The sequence below is a fragment of the Haliotis asinina genome, chromosome 2 (assembly GCF_037392515.1).
Source record: "Haliotis asinina isolate JCU_RB_2024 chromosome 2, JCU_Hal_asi_v2, whole genome shotgun sequence".
In the NCBI taxonomy this organism is placed as follows: Eukaryota; Metazoa; Mollusca; class Gastropoda; order Lepetellida; family Haliotidae; genus Haliotis; species Haliotis asinina.
Genome location: NC_090281.1, coordinates 101,841,036 through 101,858,629, shown reverse-complemented (window position 1 = coordinate 101,858,629; position 17,594 = coordinate 101,841,036). Strand labels below are relative to the sequence as shown.

The following is a 17,594-nucleotide window of genomic DNA, read 5'->3' as shown; positions in this document are numbered from 1 at the left end:
GTGTAACTGGTGATATGAATGAGGCCTTCACAGGGTGTAACTGGTGATATGAATGAGGCCTTCACAGGGTATACCTAGTGATATGAATGAGGCCTTCACAGGGTATACCTAGTGATATGAATGAGGCCTTCACAGGGTATACCCAGTGATATGAATGAGGCCTTCACTGGGTATAACTGGTGATATGAATGAGGCCTTCACAGGGTATGCCTAGTGATATGAATGAGGCCTTCACATGGTATACCCAGTGATATGAATGAGGCCTTCACAGGGTATTACTGGTGATATGAATGAGGCCTTCACATGGTATACCTAGTGATATGAATGAGGCCTTCACAGGGTATACGTGTTGATATGAATGAGGCCTTCACAGGGTGTAACTGGTGATAGGAATGAGGCCTTCACAGGGTATACGTGTTGATATGAATGAGGCCTTCACAGGGTGTAACTGGTGATATGAATGAGGCCTTCACCGGGTATAACTGGTGATATGAATGAGGCCTTCACAGGGTATACCTAATGATATGAATGAGGCCTTCACAGGGTTTACCTCGTGATATGAATGAGGCCTTCACAGGGTATAACTGGTGATATGAATGAGGCCTTCACAGGGTTTACCTCGTGATATGAATGAGGCCTTCACAGGGTATACCCAGTGATAGGAATGAGGCCTTCACAGGGTGTAACTGGTGATAGGAATGAGGCCTTCACAGGGTATACTTAGTGATATGAATGAGGCCTTCACAGGGTATACCTAGTGATATGAATGAGGCCTTCACCGGGTATAAGTGGTGATATGAATGAGGCCTTCACAGGGTATACCTAATGATATGAATGAGCCCTTCACCGGGTATAACTGGTGATATGAATGAGGCCTTCACAGGGTATACCTAGTGATATGAATGAGGCCTTCACAGGGTATACCTAGTGATATGAATGAGGCCTTCACAGGGTATACGTGTTGATATGAATGAGGCCTTCACAGGGTGTAACTGGTGATATGAATGAGGCCTTCACAGGGTATACCTAGTGATATGAATGAGGCCTTCACAGGGTATAACTGGTGATATGAATGAGGCCTTCACAGGGTATACCCAGTGATATGAATGAGGCCTTCACTGGGTATACCTAGTGACATGAATGAGGCCTTCACATGGTATACCTAGTGATATGAATGAGGCCTTCACAGGGTATACCTAGTGATATGAATGAGGCCTTCACAGGGTATACGTGTTGATCTGAATGAGGCCTTCACAGGGTGTAACTGGTGATATGAATGAGGCCTTCACAGGGTATAACTGGTGATATGAATGAGGCCTTCACAGGGTATACCTAGTGATATGAATGAGGCCTTCACAGGGTATACGTGTTGATATGAATGAGGCCTTCACAGGGTGTAACTGTTGATATGAATGAGGCCTTCACAGGGTGTAACTGGTGATATGAATGAGGCCTTCAGATGGTATACCCAGTGATATGAATGAGGCCTTCACTGGGTGTAACTGGTGATATGAATGAGGCCTTCACAGGGTATACCTAGTGATATGAATGAGGCCTTCACAGGGTATACGTAGTGACATGAATGAGGCCTTCACATGGTATACCTAGTGATATGAATGAGGCCTTCACATGGTATACCTAGTGATATGAATGAGGCCTTCACAGGGTATAACTGGTGATATGAATGAGGCCTTCACAGGGTATACCTCGTGATATGAATGAGGCCTTCACAGGGTATACGTGTTGATATGAATGAGGCCTTCACAGGGTGTAACTGGTGATATGAATGAGGCCTTCACATGGTATACCCAGTGATATGAATGAGGCCTTCACAGGGTATACCTAATGAAATGAATGAGGCCTTCACAGGGTTTACCTCGTGATATGAATGAGGCCTTCACAGGGTATACCCAGTGATATGAATGAGGCCTTCACAGGGTATACCTCGTGATATGAATGAGGCCTTCACAGGGTATACCCAGTGATAGGAATGAGGCCTTCACAGGGTGTAACTGGTGATAGGATTGAGGCCTTCACAGGGTATACTTAGTGATATGAATGAGGCCTTCACAGGGTATACCTAGTGATGTGAATGAGGCCTTCACAGGGTATAACCCGTGATATGAATGAGGCCTTCACATGGTATACCTAGTGATATGAATGAGGCCTTCACAGGGTGTAACTGGTGATATGAATGAGGCCTTCAGAGGGTGTAACTGGTGATATGAATGAGGCCTTCACAGGGTATACCTAGTGATATGAATGAGGCCTTCACAGGGTATAACTGGTGATATGAATGAGGCCTTCACATGGTATACCTAGTGATATGAATGAGGCCTTCACATGGTATACGTGTTGATATGAATGAGGCCTTCACATTGTGTAAATGGTGATATGAATGAGGCCTTCACAGGGTATATGTGTTGATATGAATGAGGCCTTCACAGGGTGTAACTGGTGATATGAATGAGGCCTTCACTGGGTATAACTGGTGATATGGATGAGGCCTTCACAGGGTATACCTAATGATATGAATGAGGCCTTCACCGGGTATAACTGGTGATATGAATGAGGCCTTCACAGGGTATACCTAATGATTTGAATGAGGCCTTCACAGGGTTTACCTCGTGATATGAATGAGGCCTTCACAGGGTATAACTGGTGATATGAATGAGGCCTTCACAGGGTTTACCTCGTGATATGAATGAGGCCTTCACAGGGTATACCCAGTGATAGGAATGAGGCCTTCACAGGGTGTAACTGGTGATAGGAATGAGGCCTTCACAGGGTATACTTAGTGATATGAATGAGGCCTTCACAGGGTATACCTAGTGATATGAATGAGGCCTTCACAGGGTATAACCCGTGATATGAATGAGGCCTTCACAGGGTATACCTAATGATATGAATGAGGCCTTCACCGGGTATAACTGGTGATATGAATGAGGCCTTCACAGGGTATACCTAGTGATATGAATGAGGCCTTCACAGGGTATACCTAGTGATATGAATTAGGCCTTCACAGGGTGTAACTGGTGATATCAATGAGGCCTTCAGAGGGTGTAACTGGTGATATGAATGAGGCCTTCACAGGGTATACCTAGTGATATGAATGAGGCCTTCACAGGGTATAACTGGTGATATGAATGAGGCCTTCACAGGGTATACCCAGTGATATGAATGAGGCCTTCACTGGGTATACCTAGTGACATGAATGAGGCCTTCACATGGTATACCTAGTGATATGAATGAGGCCTTCACAGGGTATACCTAGTGATATGAATGAGGCCTTCACAGGGTATACGTGTTGATATGAATGAGGCCTTCACAGGGTGTAACTGGTGATATGAATGAGGCCTTCACAGGGTATAACTGGTGATATGAATGAGGCCTTCACAGGGTATACCTAGTGATATGAATGAGGCCTTCACGGGGTATACGTGTTGATATGAATGAGGCCTTCACAGGGTGTAACTGGTGATATGAATGAGGCCTTCACAGGGTGTAACTGGTGATATGAATGAGGCCTTCACATGGTATACCCAGTGATATGAATGAGGCCTTCACTGGGTATAACTGGTGATATGAATGAGGCCTTCACATGGTATACCCAGTGACATGAATGAGGCCTTCACTGGGTGTAACTGGTGATATGAATGAGGCCTTCACAGGGTATACCTAGTGATATGAATGAGGCCTTCACAGGGTATACGTGTTGATATGAATGAGGCCTTCACAGGGTATAACTAGTGATATGAATGAGGCCTTCACAGGGTATACCTAGTGACATGAATGATGCCTTCACAGGGTATACCTAGTGATATGAATGAGGCCTTCACAGGGTGTGACTGGTGATATGAATGAGGCCTTCACAGGGTATACGTGTTGATATGAATGAGGCCTTCACAGGGTGTAACTGGTGATATGAATGAGGCCTTCACATGGTATACCTAGTGATATGAATGAGGCCTTCACTGGGTTTAACTGGTGATATGAATGAGGCCTTCACATGGTATACCTAGTGATTTGAATGAGGCCTTCACAGGGTGTACCTAATGACATGAATGAGGCCTTCACATGGTATACCTAGTGATATGAATGAGGCCTTCACAGGGTATAACTGGTGATGTCAATGAGGCCTTCACAGGGTATACCTAGTGATATGAATGAGGCCTTCACATTGTATAACTGGTGATATGAATGAGGCCTTCACAGGGTATACCTAGTGATATGAATGAGGCCTTCACAGGGTATACATGTTGATATGAATGAGGCCTTCACAGGGTATAACCCGTGATATGAATGAGGCCTTCACAGGGTGTAACTGGTGATAGGAATGAGGCCTTCACAGGGTATACTTAGTGATATGAATGAGGCCTTCACAGGGTATACCTAGTGATATGAATGAGGCCTTCACAGGGTATAACCCGTGATATGAATGAGGCCTTCACAGGGTATACCTAATGACATGAATGAGGCCTTCACCGGGTATAACTGGTGATATGAATGAGGCCTTCACAGGGTATACCTAGTGACATGAATGAGGCCTTCACAGGGTATACCTAGTGATATGAATGAGGCCTTCACAGGGTGTAACTGGTGATATGAATGAGGCCTTCAGAGGGTGTAACTGGTGATATGAATGAGGCCTTCACAGGGTATACCTAGTGATATGAATGAGGCCTTCACAGGGTATACCCAGTGATATGAATGAGGCCTTCACTGGGTATACCTAGTGACATGAATGAGGCCTTCACATGGTATACCTAGTGATATGAATGAGGCCTTCACAGGGTATACCTAGTGATATGAATGAGGCCTTCACAGGGTATACGTGTTGATATGAATGAGGCCTTCACAGGGTGTAACTGGTGATATGAATGAGGCCTTCACAGGGTGTAACTGGTGATATGAATGAGGCCTTCACAGGGTATACCTAGTGATATGAATGAGGCCTTCACAGGGTATACGTGTTGATATGAATGAGGCCTTCACAGGGTGTAACTGGTGATATGAATGAGACCTTCACAGGGTGTAGCTGGTGATATGAATGAGGCCTTCACATGGTATACCCAGTGATATGAATGAGGCCTTCACTGGTTATTACTGGTGATATGAATGAGGCCTTCACATGGTATACCCAGTGATATGAATGAGGCCTTCACTGGGTATAACTGGTGATATGAATGAGGCCTTCACAGGGTATACCTAGTGATATGAATGAGGCCTTTACAGGGTATACGTGTTGATATGAATGAGGCCTTCACAGGGTATAACTAGTGATATGAATGAGGCCTTCACAGGGTATACCTAGTGACATGAATGATGCCTTCACATGGTATACCTAGTGATATGAATGAGGCCTTCACAGGGTATAACTGGTGATATGAATGAGGCCTTCACAGGGTATACCTAGTGATGTGAATGATGCCTTCACATGGTATACCTAGTGATATGAATGAGGCCTTCACAGGGTATAACTGGTGATATGAATGAGGCCTTCACATGGTATACCCAGTGATATGAATGAGGCCTTCACAGGGTATAACCCGTGATATGAATGAGGCCTTCACAGGGTATACCTAATGATATGAATGAGGCCTTCACCGGGTATAAGTGGTGATATGAATGAGGCCTTCACAGGGTATACCTAGTGATATGAATGAGGCCTTCACAGGGTATACCTAGTGATATGAATGAGGCCTTCACAGGGTGTAACTGGTGATATGAATGAGGCCTTCAGAGGGTGTAACTGGTGATATGAATGAGGCCTTCACAGGGTATACCTAGTGATATGAATGAGGCCTTCACAGGGTATAACTGGTGATATGAATGAGGCCTTCACAGGGTATACCCAGTGATATGAATGAGGCCTTCACTGGGTATACCTAGTGACATGAATGAGGCCTTCACATGGTATACCTAGTGATATGAATGAGGCCTTCACAGGGTATACCTAGTGATATGAATGAGGCCTTCACAGGGTATACGTGTTGATATGAATGAGGCCTTCACAGGGTATAACCCGTGATATGAATGAGGCCTTCACAGGGTATACCTAATGATATGAATGAGGCCTTCACCGGGTATAACTGGTGATATGAATGAGGCCTTCACAGGGTATACCTAGTGACATGAATGAGGCCTTCACAGGGTATACCTAGTGATATGAATGAGGCCTTCACAGGGTGTAACTGGTGATATGAATGAGGCCTTCAGAGGGTGTAACTGGTGATATGAATGAGGCCTTCACAGGGTATACCTAGTGATATGAATGAGGCCTTCACAGGGTATAACTGGTGATATGAATGAGGCCTTCACAGGGTATACCCAGTGATATGAATGAGGCCTTCACTGGGTATACCTAGTGACATGAATGAGGCCTTCACATGGTATACCTAGTGATATGAATGAGGCCTTCACAGGGTATACCTAGTGATATGAATGAGGCCTTCACAGGGTATACGTGTTGATATAAATGAGGCCTTCACAGGGTGTAACTGGTGATATGAATGAGGCCTTCACAGGGTATACCTAGTGACATGAATGATGCATTCACTGGGTATACCTAGTGATATGAATGAGGCCTTCACAGGGTGTAACTGGTGATATGAATGAGGCCTTCACAGGGTATACATGTTGATATGAATGAGGCCTTCACAGGGTGTAACTGGTGATATGAATGAGGCCTTCACATGGTATACCTAGTGATATGAATGAGGCCTTCACTGGGTTTAACTGGTGATATGAATGAGGCCTTCACATGGTATACCTAGTGATTTGAATGAGGCCTTCACAGGGTGTACCTAATGACATGAATGAGGCCTTCACATGGTATACCTAGTGATATGAATGAGGCCTTCACAGGGTGTAACTGGTGATGTCAATGAGGCCTTCACAGGGTATACCTAGTGATATGAATGAGGCCTTCACAGGGTATGACTGGTGATATGAATGAGGCCTTCACAGGGTATACCTAGTGATATGAATGAGGCCTTCATAGGGTATGCGTGTTGATATGAATGAGGCCTTCACAGGGTGTAACTGGTGACATGAGTGAGGCCTTCACAGGGTGTAACTGGTGATATGAATGAGGCCTTCACAGGGTATATCTGGTTTTTTGAATGAGGCCTTCACATGGTATACCCAGTGATATGAATGAGGCCTTCACTGGGTATAACTGGTGATATGAATGAGGCCTTCACAGGGTATACCTAGTGATATGAATGAGGCCTTCACAGGGTATACGTGTTGATCTGAATGAGGCCTTCACAGGGTGTAACTGGTGATATGAATGAGTCCTTCACAGGGTGTAACTGGTGATATGAATGAGGCCTTCACAGGGTATACCTAGTGATATGAATGAGGCCTTCACAGGGTATACGTGTTGATATGAATGAGGCCTTCACAGGGTGTAACTGGTGATATGAATGAGGCCTTCACAGGGTGTAACTGGTGATATGAATGAGGCCTTCACAGGGTATACCTAGTGATATGAATGAGGCCTTCACAGGGTATACCCAGCGATATGAATGAGGTCTTCACTGGGTGTAACTGGTGATATGAATGAGGCCTTCACAGGGTATGCCTAGTGATATGAATGAGGCCTCCACATGGTATACCCAGTGATATGAATGAGGCCTTCACAGGGTATAACTGGTGATATGAATGAGGCCTTCACATGGTATACCTAGTGATATGAATGAGGCCTTCACAGGGTATACGTGTTGATATAAATGAGGCCTTCACAGGGTGTAACTGGTGATATGAATGAGGCCTTCACAGGGTGTAACTGGTGATATGAATGAGGCCTTCACAGGGTATACCTAGTGATATGAATGAGGCCTTCACAGGGTATACGTGTTGATATGAATGAGGCCTTCACAGGGTTTACCTCGTGATATGAATGAGGCCTTCACAGGGTATACCCAGTGATAGGAATGAGGCCTTCACAGGGTGTAACTGGTGATAGGAATGAGGCCTTCACAGGGTATACTTAGTGATATGAATGAGGCCTTCACAGGGTATACCTAGTGATATGAATGAGGCCTTCACAGGGTATAACCCGTGATATGAATGAGGCCTTCACAGGGTATACCTAATGATATGAATGAGGCCTTCACCGGGTATAACTGGTGATATGAATGAGGCCTTCACAGGGTATACCTAGTGACATGAATGAGGCCTTCACAGGGTATACCTAGTGATATGAATGAGGCCTTCACAGGGTGTAACTGGTGATATGAATGAGGCCTTCAGAGGGTGTAACTGGTGATATGAATGAGGCCTTCACAGGGTATACCTAGTGATATGAATGAGGCCTTCACAGGGTATACCCAGTGATATGAATGAGGCCTTCACTGGGTATACCTAGTGACATGAATGAGGCCTTCACATGGTATACCTAGTGATATGAATGAGGCCTTTACAGGGTATACCTAGTGTTATGAATGAGGCCTTCACAGGGTATACGTGTTGATATGAATGAGGCCTTCACAGGGTGTAACTGGTGATATGAATGAGGCCTTCACAGGGTGTAACTGGTGATATGAATGAGGCCTTCACAGGGTATACCTAGTGATATGAATGAGGCCTTCACAGGGTATACGTGTTGATATGAATGAGGCCTTCACAGGGTGTAACTGGTGATATGAATGAGACCTTCACAGGGTGTAACTGGTGATATGAATGAGGCCTTCACATGGTATACCCAGTGATATGAATGAGGCCTTCACTGGGTATTACTGGTGATATGAATGAGGCCTTCACATGGTATACCCAGTGATATGAATGAGGCCTTCACTGGGTATAACTGGTGATATGAATGAGGCCTTCACAGGGTATACCTAGTGATATGAATGAGGCCTTCACAGGGTATACGTGTTGATATGAATGAGGCCTTCACAGGGTATAACTAGTGATATGAATGAGGCCTTCACAGGGTATACCTAGTGACATGAATGATGCCTTCACATGGTATACCTAGTGATATGAATGAGGCCTTCACAGGGTATAACTGGTGATATGAATGAGGCCTTCACAGGGTATACCTAGTGATCTGAATGATGCCTTCACATGGTATACCTAGTGATATGAATGAGGCCTTCACAGGGTATAACTGGTGATATGAGTGAGGCCTTCACATGGTATACCCAGTGATATGAATGAGGCCTTCACAGGGTATAACCCGTGATATGAATGAGGCCTTCACAGGGTATACCTAATGATATGAATGAGGCCTTCACCGGGTATAACTGGTGATATGAATGAGGCCTTCACAGGGTATACCTAGTGATATGAATGAGGCCTTCACAGGGTATACCTAGTGATATGAATGAGGCCTTCACAGGGTGTAACTGGTGATATGAATGAGGCCTTCAGAGGGTGTAACTGGTGATATGAATGAGGCCTTCACAGGGTATACCTAGTGATATGAATGAGGCCTTCACAGGGTATAACTGGTGATATGAATGAGGCCTTCACAGGGTATACCCAGTGATATGAATGAGGCCTTCACTGGGTATACCTAGTGACATGAATGAGGCCTTCACATGGTATACCTAGTGATATGAATGAGGCCTTCACAGGGTATACCTAGTGATATGAATGAGGCCTTCGCAGGGTATACGTGTTGATATGAATTAGGCCTTCACAGGGTGTAACTGGTGATATGAGTGAGGCCTTCACAGGGTATATCTGGTTTTTTGAATGAGGCCTTCACATGGTATACCCAGTCATATGAATGAGGCCTTCACTGGGTATAACTGGTGATATGAATGAGGCCTTCACAGGGTATACCTAGTGATATGAATGAGGCCTTCACAGGGTATACGTGTTGATCTGAATGAGGCCTTCACAGGGTGTAACTGGTGATATGAATGAGTCCTTCACAGGGTGTAACTGGTGATATGAATGAGGCCTTCACAGGGTATACCTAGTGATATGAATGAGGCCTTCACAGGGTATACGTGTTGAGATGAATGAGGCCTTCACAGGGTGTAACTGGTGATATGAATGAGGCCTTCACAGGGTGTAACTGGTGATATGAATGAGGCCTTCACAGGGTATACCTAGTGATATGAATGAGGCCTTCACAGGGTATACCCAGCGATATGAATGAGGTCTTCACTGGGTATAACTGGTGATATGAATGAGGCCTTCACAGGGTATGCCTAGTGATATGAATGAGGCCTTCACATGGTATACCCAGTGATATGAATGAGGCCTTCACAGGGTATAACTGGTGATATGAATGAGGCCTTCACATGGTATACCTAGTGATATGAATGAGGCCTTCACAGGGTATACGTGTTGATATGAATGAGGCCTTCACAGGGTGTAACTGGTGATATGAATGAGGCCTTCACAGGGTGTAACTGGTGATATGAATGAGGCCTTCACAGGGTATACCTAGTGATATGAATGAGGCCTTCACAGGGTATACGTGTTGATATGAATGAGGCCTTCACAGGGTTTACCTCGTGATATGAATGAGGCCTTCACAGGGTATACCCAGTGATAGGAATGAGGCCTTCACAGGGTGTAACTGGTGATAGGAATGAGGCCTTCACAGGGTATACTTAGTGATATGAATGAGGCCTTCACAGGGTATACCTAGTGATATGAATGAGGCCTTCACAGGGTTTACCTCGTGATATGAATGAGGCCTTCACAGGGTATACCCAGTGATAGGAATGAGGCCTTCACAGGGTACAACCCGTGATATGAATGAGGCCTTCACAGGGTATACCTAATGATATGAATGAGGCCTTCACCGGGTATAACTGGTGATATGAATGAGGCCTTCACAGGGTATACCTAGTGACATGAATGAGGCCTTCACAGGGTATACCTAGTGATATGAATGAGACCTTCACAGGGTGTAACTGGTGATATGAATGAGGCCTTCAGAGGGTGTAACTGGTGATATGAATGAGGCCTTCACAGGGTATACCTAGTGATATGAATGAGGCCTTCACAGGGTATACCCAGTGATATGAATGAGGCCTTCACTGGGTATACCTAGTGACATGAATGAGGCCTTCACATGGTATACCTAGTGATATGAATGAGGCCTTTACAGGGTATACCTAGTGTTATGAATGAGGCCTTCACACGGTATACGTGTTGATATGAATGAGGCCTTCACAGGGTGTAACTGGTGATATGAATGAGGCCTTCACAGGGTGTAACTGGTGATATGAATGAGGCCTTCACAGGGTATACCTAGTGATATGAATGAGGCCTTCACAGGGTATACGTGTTGATATGAATGAGGCCTTCACAGGGTGTAACTGGTGATATGAATGAGACCTTCACAGGGTGTAACTGGTGATATGAATGAGGCCTTCACTTGGTATACCCAGTGATATGAATGAGGCCTTCACTGGGTATTACTGGTGATATGAATGAGGCCTTCACATGGTATACCCAGTGATATGAATGAGGCCTTCACTGGGTATAACTGGTGATATGAATGAGGCCTTCACAGGGTATACCTAGTGATATGAATGAGGCCTTCACAGGGTATACGTGTTGATATGAATGAGGCCTTCACAGGGTATAACTAGTGATATGAATGAGGCCTTCACAGGGTATACCTAGTGACATGAATGATGCCTTCACATGGTATACCTAGTGATATGAATGAGGCCTTCACAGGGTATAACTGGTGATATGAATGAGGCCTTCACAGGGTATACCTAGTGATATGAATGATGCCTTCACATGGTATACCTAGTGATATGAATGAGGCCTTCACAGGGTATAACTGGTGATATGAGTGAGGCCTTCACATGGTATACCCAGTGATATGAATGAGGCCTTCACAGGGTATAACCCGTGATATGAATGAGGCCTTCACAGGGTATACCTAATGATATGAATGAGGCCTTCACCGGGTATAACTGGTGATATGAATGAGGCCTTCACAGGGTACACCTAGTGATATGAATGAGGCCTTCACAGGGTATACCTAGTGATATGAATGAGGCCTTCACAGGGTGTAACTGGTGATATGAATGAGGCCTTCAGAGGGTGTAACTGGTGATATGAATGAGGCCTTCACAGGGTATACCTAGTGATATGAATGAGGCCTTCACAGGGTATAACTGGTGATATGAATGAGGCCTTCACAGGGTATACCCAGTGATATGAATGAGGCCTTCACTGGGTATACCTAGTGACATGAATGAGGCCTTCACATGGTATACCTAGTGATATGAATGAGGCCTTCACAGGGTATACCTAGTGATATGAATGAGGCCTTCACAGGGTATAACCCGTGATATGAATGAGGCCTTCACAGGGTATACCTAATGATATGAATGAGGCCTTCACCGGGTATAACTGGTGATATGAATGAGGCCTTGACAGGGTATACCTAGTGACATGAATGAGGCCTTCACAGGGTATACCTAGTGATATGAATGAGGCCTTCACAGGGTGTAACTGGTGATATGAATGAGGCCTTCAGAGGGTGTAACTGGTGATATGAATGAGGCCTTCACAGGGTATACCTAGTGATATGAATGAGGCCTTCACAGGGTATAACTGGTGATATGAATGAGGCCTTCACAGGGTATACCCAGTGATATGAATGAGGCCTTCACTGGGTATACCTAGTGACATGAATGAGGCCTTCACATGGTATACCTAGTGATATGAATGAGGCCTTCACAGGGTATACCTAGTGATATGAATGAGGCCTTCACAGGGTATACGTGTTGATATGAATGAGGCCTTCACAGGGTGTAACTGGTGATATGAATGAGGCCTTCACAGGGTGTAACTGGTGATATGAATGAGGCCTTCACAGGGTATACCTAGTGATATGAATGAGGCCTTCACAGGGTATACGTGTTGATATGAATGAGGCCTTCACAGGGTGTAACTGGTGATATGAATGAGACCTTCACAGGGTGTAACTGGTGATATGAATGAGGCCTTCACATGGTATACCCAGTGATATGAATGAGGCCTTCACTGGGTATAACTGGTGATATGAATGAGGCCTTCACATGGTATACCCAGTGATATGAATGAGGCCTTCACTGGGTATAACTGGTGATATGAATGAGGCCTTCACAGGGTATACCTAGTGATATGAATGAGGCCTTCACAGGGTATACGTGTTGATATGAATGAGGCCTTCACAGGGTATAACTAGTGATATGAATGAGGCCTTCACAGGGTATACCTAGTGACATGAATGATGCCTTCACATGGTATACCTAGTGATATGAATGAGGCCTTCACAGGGTATAACTGGTGATATGAATGAGGCCTTCACAGGGTATACCTAGTGATATTAATGATGCCTTCACATGGTATACCTAGTGATATGAATGAGGCCTTCACAGGGTATAACTGGTGATATGAATGAGGCCTTCACATGGTATACCCAGTGATATGAATGAGGCCTTCACAGGGTATAACCCGTGATATGAATGAGGCCTTCACAGGGTATACCTAGTGATATGAATGAGGCCTTCACAGGGTATACGTGTTGATATGAATGAGGCCTTCACAGGGTGTAACTGGTGATATGAATGAGGCCTTCACAGGGTATACCTAGTGATATGAATGAGGCCTTCACAGGGTATACGTGTTGATATGAATGAGGCCTTCACAGGGTGTAACTGGTGATATGAATGAGGCCTTCACAGGGTGTAACTGGTGATATGAATGAGGCCTTCACATGGTATACCCAGTGATATAAATGAGGCCTTCACTGGGTATAACTGGTGATATGAATGAGGCCTTCACATGGTATACCTAGTGATATGAATGAGGCCTTCACAGGGTATACCTAGTGACATGAATGAGGCCTTCACATGGTATACCTAGTGATTTGAATGAGGCCTTCACAGGGTATAACTGGTGATATGAATGAGGCTTTCACAGGGTATATCTAGTGATTTGAATGAGACCTTCACAGGGTATACGTGTTGATATGAATGAGGCCTTCACAGGGTGTAACTGGTGATATTAATGAGGCCTTCACATGGTATACCCAGTGATATGAATGAGGCCTTCACTGGGTATAACTGGTGATATGAATGAGGTCTTCACATGGTATACCTAGTGATATGAATGAGGCCTTCACAGGGTGTACCTAATGACATGAATGAGGCCTTCACATGGTATACCTAGTGATATGAATGAGGCCTTCACAGGGTATAACTGGTGATATGAATGAGGCCTTCACAGGGTATACCCAGTGATATGAATGAGGCCTTCACTGGGTATAACTGGTGATATTAATGATGCCTTCACATGGTATACCTAGTGATATGAATGAGGCCTTCACAGGGTATAACTGGTGATATGAATGAGGCCTTCACATGGTATACCCAGTGATATGAATGAGGCCTTCACAGGGTATAACCCGTGATATGAATGAGGCCTTCACAGGGTATACCTAGTGATATGAATGAGGCCTTCACAGGGTATACGTGTTGATATGAATGAGGCCTTCACAGGGTGTAACTGGTGATATGAATGAGGCCTTCACAGGGTATACCTAGTGATATGAATGAGGCCTTCACAGGGTATACGTGTTGATATGAATGAGGCCTTCACAGGGTGTAACTGGTGATATGAATGAGGCCTTCACAGGGTGTAACTGGTGATATGAATGAGGCCTTCACATGGTATACCCAGTGATATAAATGAGGCCTTCACTGGGTATAACTGGTGATATGAATGAGGCCTTCACATGGTATACCTAGTGATATGAATGAGGCCTTCACAGGGTATACCTAGTGACATGAATGAGGCCTTCACATGGTATACCTAGTGATTTGAATGAGGCCTTCACAGGGTATAACTGGTGATATGAATGAGGCTTTCACAGGGTATATCTAGTGATTTGAATGAGACCTTCACAGGGTATACGTGTTGATATGAATGAGGCCTTCACAGGGTGTAACTGGTGATATTAATGAGGCCTTCACATGGTATACCCAGTGATATGAATGAGGCCTTCACTGGGTATAACTGGTGATATGAATGAGGTCTTCACATGGTATACCTAGTGATATGAATGAGGCCTTCACAGGGTGTACCTAATGACATGAATGAGGCCTTCACATGGTATACCTAGTGATATGAATGAGGCCTTCACAGGGTATAACTGGTGATATGAATGAGGCCTTCACAGGGTATACCCAGTGATATGAATGAGGCCTTCACTGGGTATAACTGGTGATATGAATGAGGCCTTCACAGGGTATACCTAGTGATATGAATGAAGCCTTCACAGGGTATACGTGTTGATATGAATGAGGCCTTCACAGGGTGTACCTGGTGATATGAATGAGGCCTTCACAGGGTATATCTCGTTTTATGAATGAGGCCTTCACAGGGTGTAACTGGTGATATGAATGAGGCCTTCACAGGGTATACCTAGTGATATGAATGAGGCCTTTGCAGGGTATACGTGTTGATATGAATGAGGCCTTCACAGGGTGTAACTGGTGATATGAATGAGGCCTTCACAGGGTATATCTCGTTTTATGAATGAGGCCTTCACAGGGTGTAACTGGTGATATGAATGAGGCCTTCACTGGGTATAACTGGTGATATGAATGAGGCCTTCACAGGGTATACCTATTGATATGAATGAGGCCTTCACAGGGTATACGTGTTGATATGAATGAGGCCTTCACAGGGTGTAACTGGTGATATGAATGAGGCCTTCACAGGGTGTAACTGGTGATATGAATGAGGCCTTCACAGGGTATACCTAGTGACATGAATGAGGTCTTTAGGGTATATTCATTTTTGTTGCAGATGGAGGACAAGGCTGTCAAGGAGACACCCCATATTGGCATGTACCCTCTTGTCACAATCATTGGGAAGGGAGTTGCAGAAATCAAAGTGAAGAATTTGAATTCACCTCCTCAGGTATGTGAGGCACTCATTGTTTGAAAATAATAAAGAGCTATTGCATACTTTACCACTTGAAGAACTACTATACTGATTACTTTATTGGTTACCTGTGGTAAAACTATAGCATTGGTTACCTGTTGGAAAACTATTGCACTGATTACCTGTTGGAGAACTGTTGCTCTGGTAACCTTTTGGAGAACTATTGCTCTGGTAACCTTTTGGAGAACTATTGCATTGGTTACCTGTTGGAGAACTATTGCATTGGTTACCTGTTGAAAAACTACTTCTTCGGTTACCTGTTGGAGAACTATTGCATTGGTTACCTGTTGGAGAACTGTTGCATTGGTTGCCTGTTGGAGAACTATTGCACTGGTTACCTTTTGGAAAACTATTGCACTGGTTACCTGTTGGAGAACTATTGCATTGGTTACCTGTTGGAAAACTATCACACTGGTTTCCTTTTGGAGAACTATTGCATTGGTTACCTGTTGGAAAACTACTTTGTTGGTTACCTGTTGGAGAACTATTGCATTGGTTACCCATGGTAGAACTTTTGCATTAAGCAGATTTTCCATTGTTGAACCCATCATAGATATATTTTGATAGATTCTTAAGAATTTGTAGATTTGTTGCTTTGAAGAATGACTTTAATTCATATTCGCAAAGATTGATGTAGTAAAATGGTTACATAACATACTTAAAGTGTGAAAATGCGTACAAGCTAATATAAACTGATGCTCTTCTTCTATAATGCCTAAATCACACAGCATACACAGTCTGTTTTCTAGTGGAGCATTATGATATCTACCTTGTTTAATATTTAACCCATGGATGTACATCGTAATTGTGCAGTCGATGTCCTAAACTTTTTCATGTTAACATCTAAGAGATAATGCTGTGCTATAAGATCTGATATAAAAGTGCTTTTTAAGTAGGTTTTGAGAGTTTTGCGTGGCAGTCCAGAGTTGATAAATACATTTGGAACTACTCGACCTTTCAGCAGCTTTCGACACTGTGGACCACACTCTTCTACTGCAGAGGTTAGAACACACTATGGGCATCGCAGGAACAGCACTACATTAGTTCCAGGACTACTTGTCAAATAGAACAATGAGGGTCAAGGTTCATAATGCGATCTCATTCATCAGAGAAACCAACTTTGGTGTACTACAAGACTCTGTGCTCGGTCCATATTTATTCTCACTGAACATTCTCCCAATTGGTAACATCATCCGAAGTCACAATATTAAATTCCATGGCTATGCAGATGATAACCAACTGTACATAGGAATTAAACCAGCTCATGTTGAACAGGCAAAACATGCTTTGGAGAACTGCATCACTGACATCAAGATATGGACAACTTTTTGAAACTCAACGACAGCAAATCTGAATTCATGATCATTGGAACCAGGCAGCAGCTTTGTATAATAGGTGATTGTAGTCTTACAGCCGGAGATCAGTCTATCCGCCCTATGCCCCAGGTGAAGAACCTTGGTGTTGCCTTTCACTCTTCAGTGTCACCAGAATCACAAGCCCTAACAGCAGCAAGATCAGCTACAATTTGACGCTGTCTTGATATTGACACATCCAAACTTTTAGTTCAGTCATATGTCAACTCACGCGGGACTACTTTAACTCCTTCGTCTCAGGAGCAGCAGCAATTCAACATCTCCAGCTTGTACAAAACAGAGCTGCCA

At 44.2% G+C, this 17,594-nt stretch overlaps 1 protein-coding gene across 1 annotated transcript in view; it reads left to right on the top strand.

Moving 5' to 3' along the window:
* The window catches only part of LOC137272175 (uncharacterized), a 550,405-nt gene that overhangs the window by 97,091 nt on the left and 435,720 nt on the right, over positions 1–17,594 (top strand). The window contains exon 13 of the mRNA XM_067804527.1: positions 15,796–15,909. Within this exon, the coding sequence (XP_067660628.1) occupies positions 15,796–15,909 (114 nt within the window). The remainder of the gene's footprint in view (positions 1–15,795; positions 15,910–17,594) is intronic.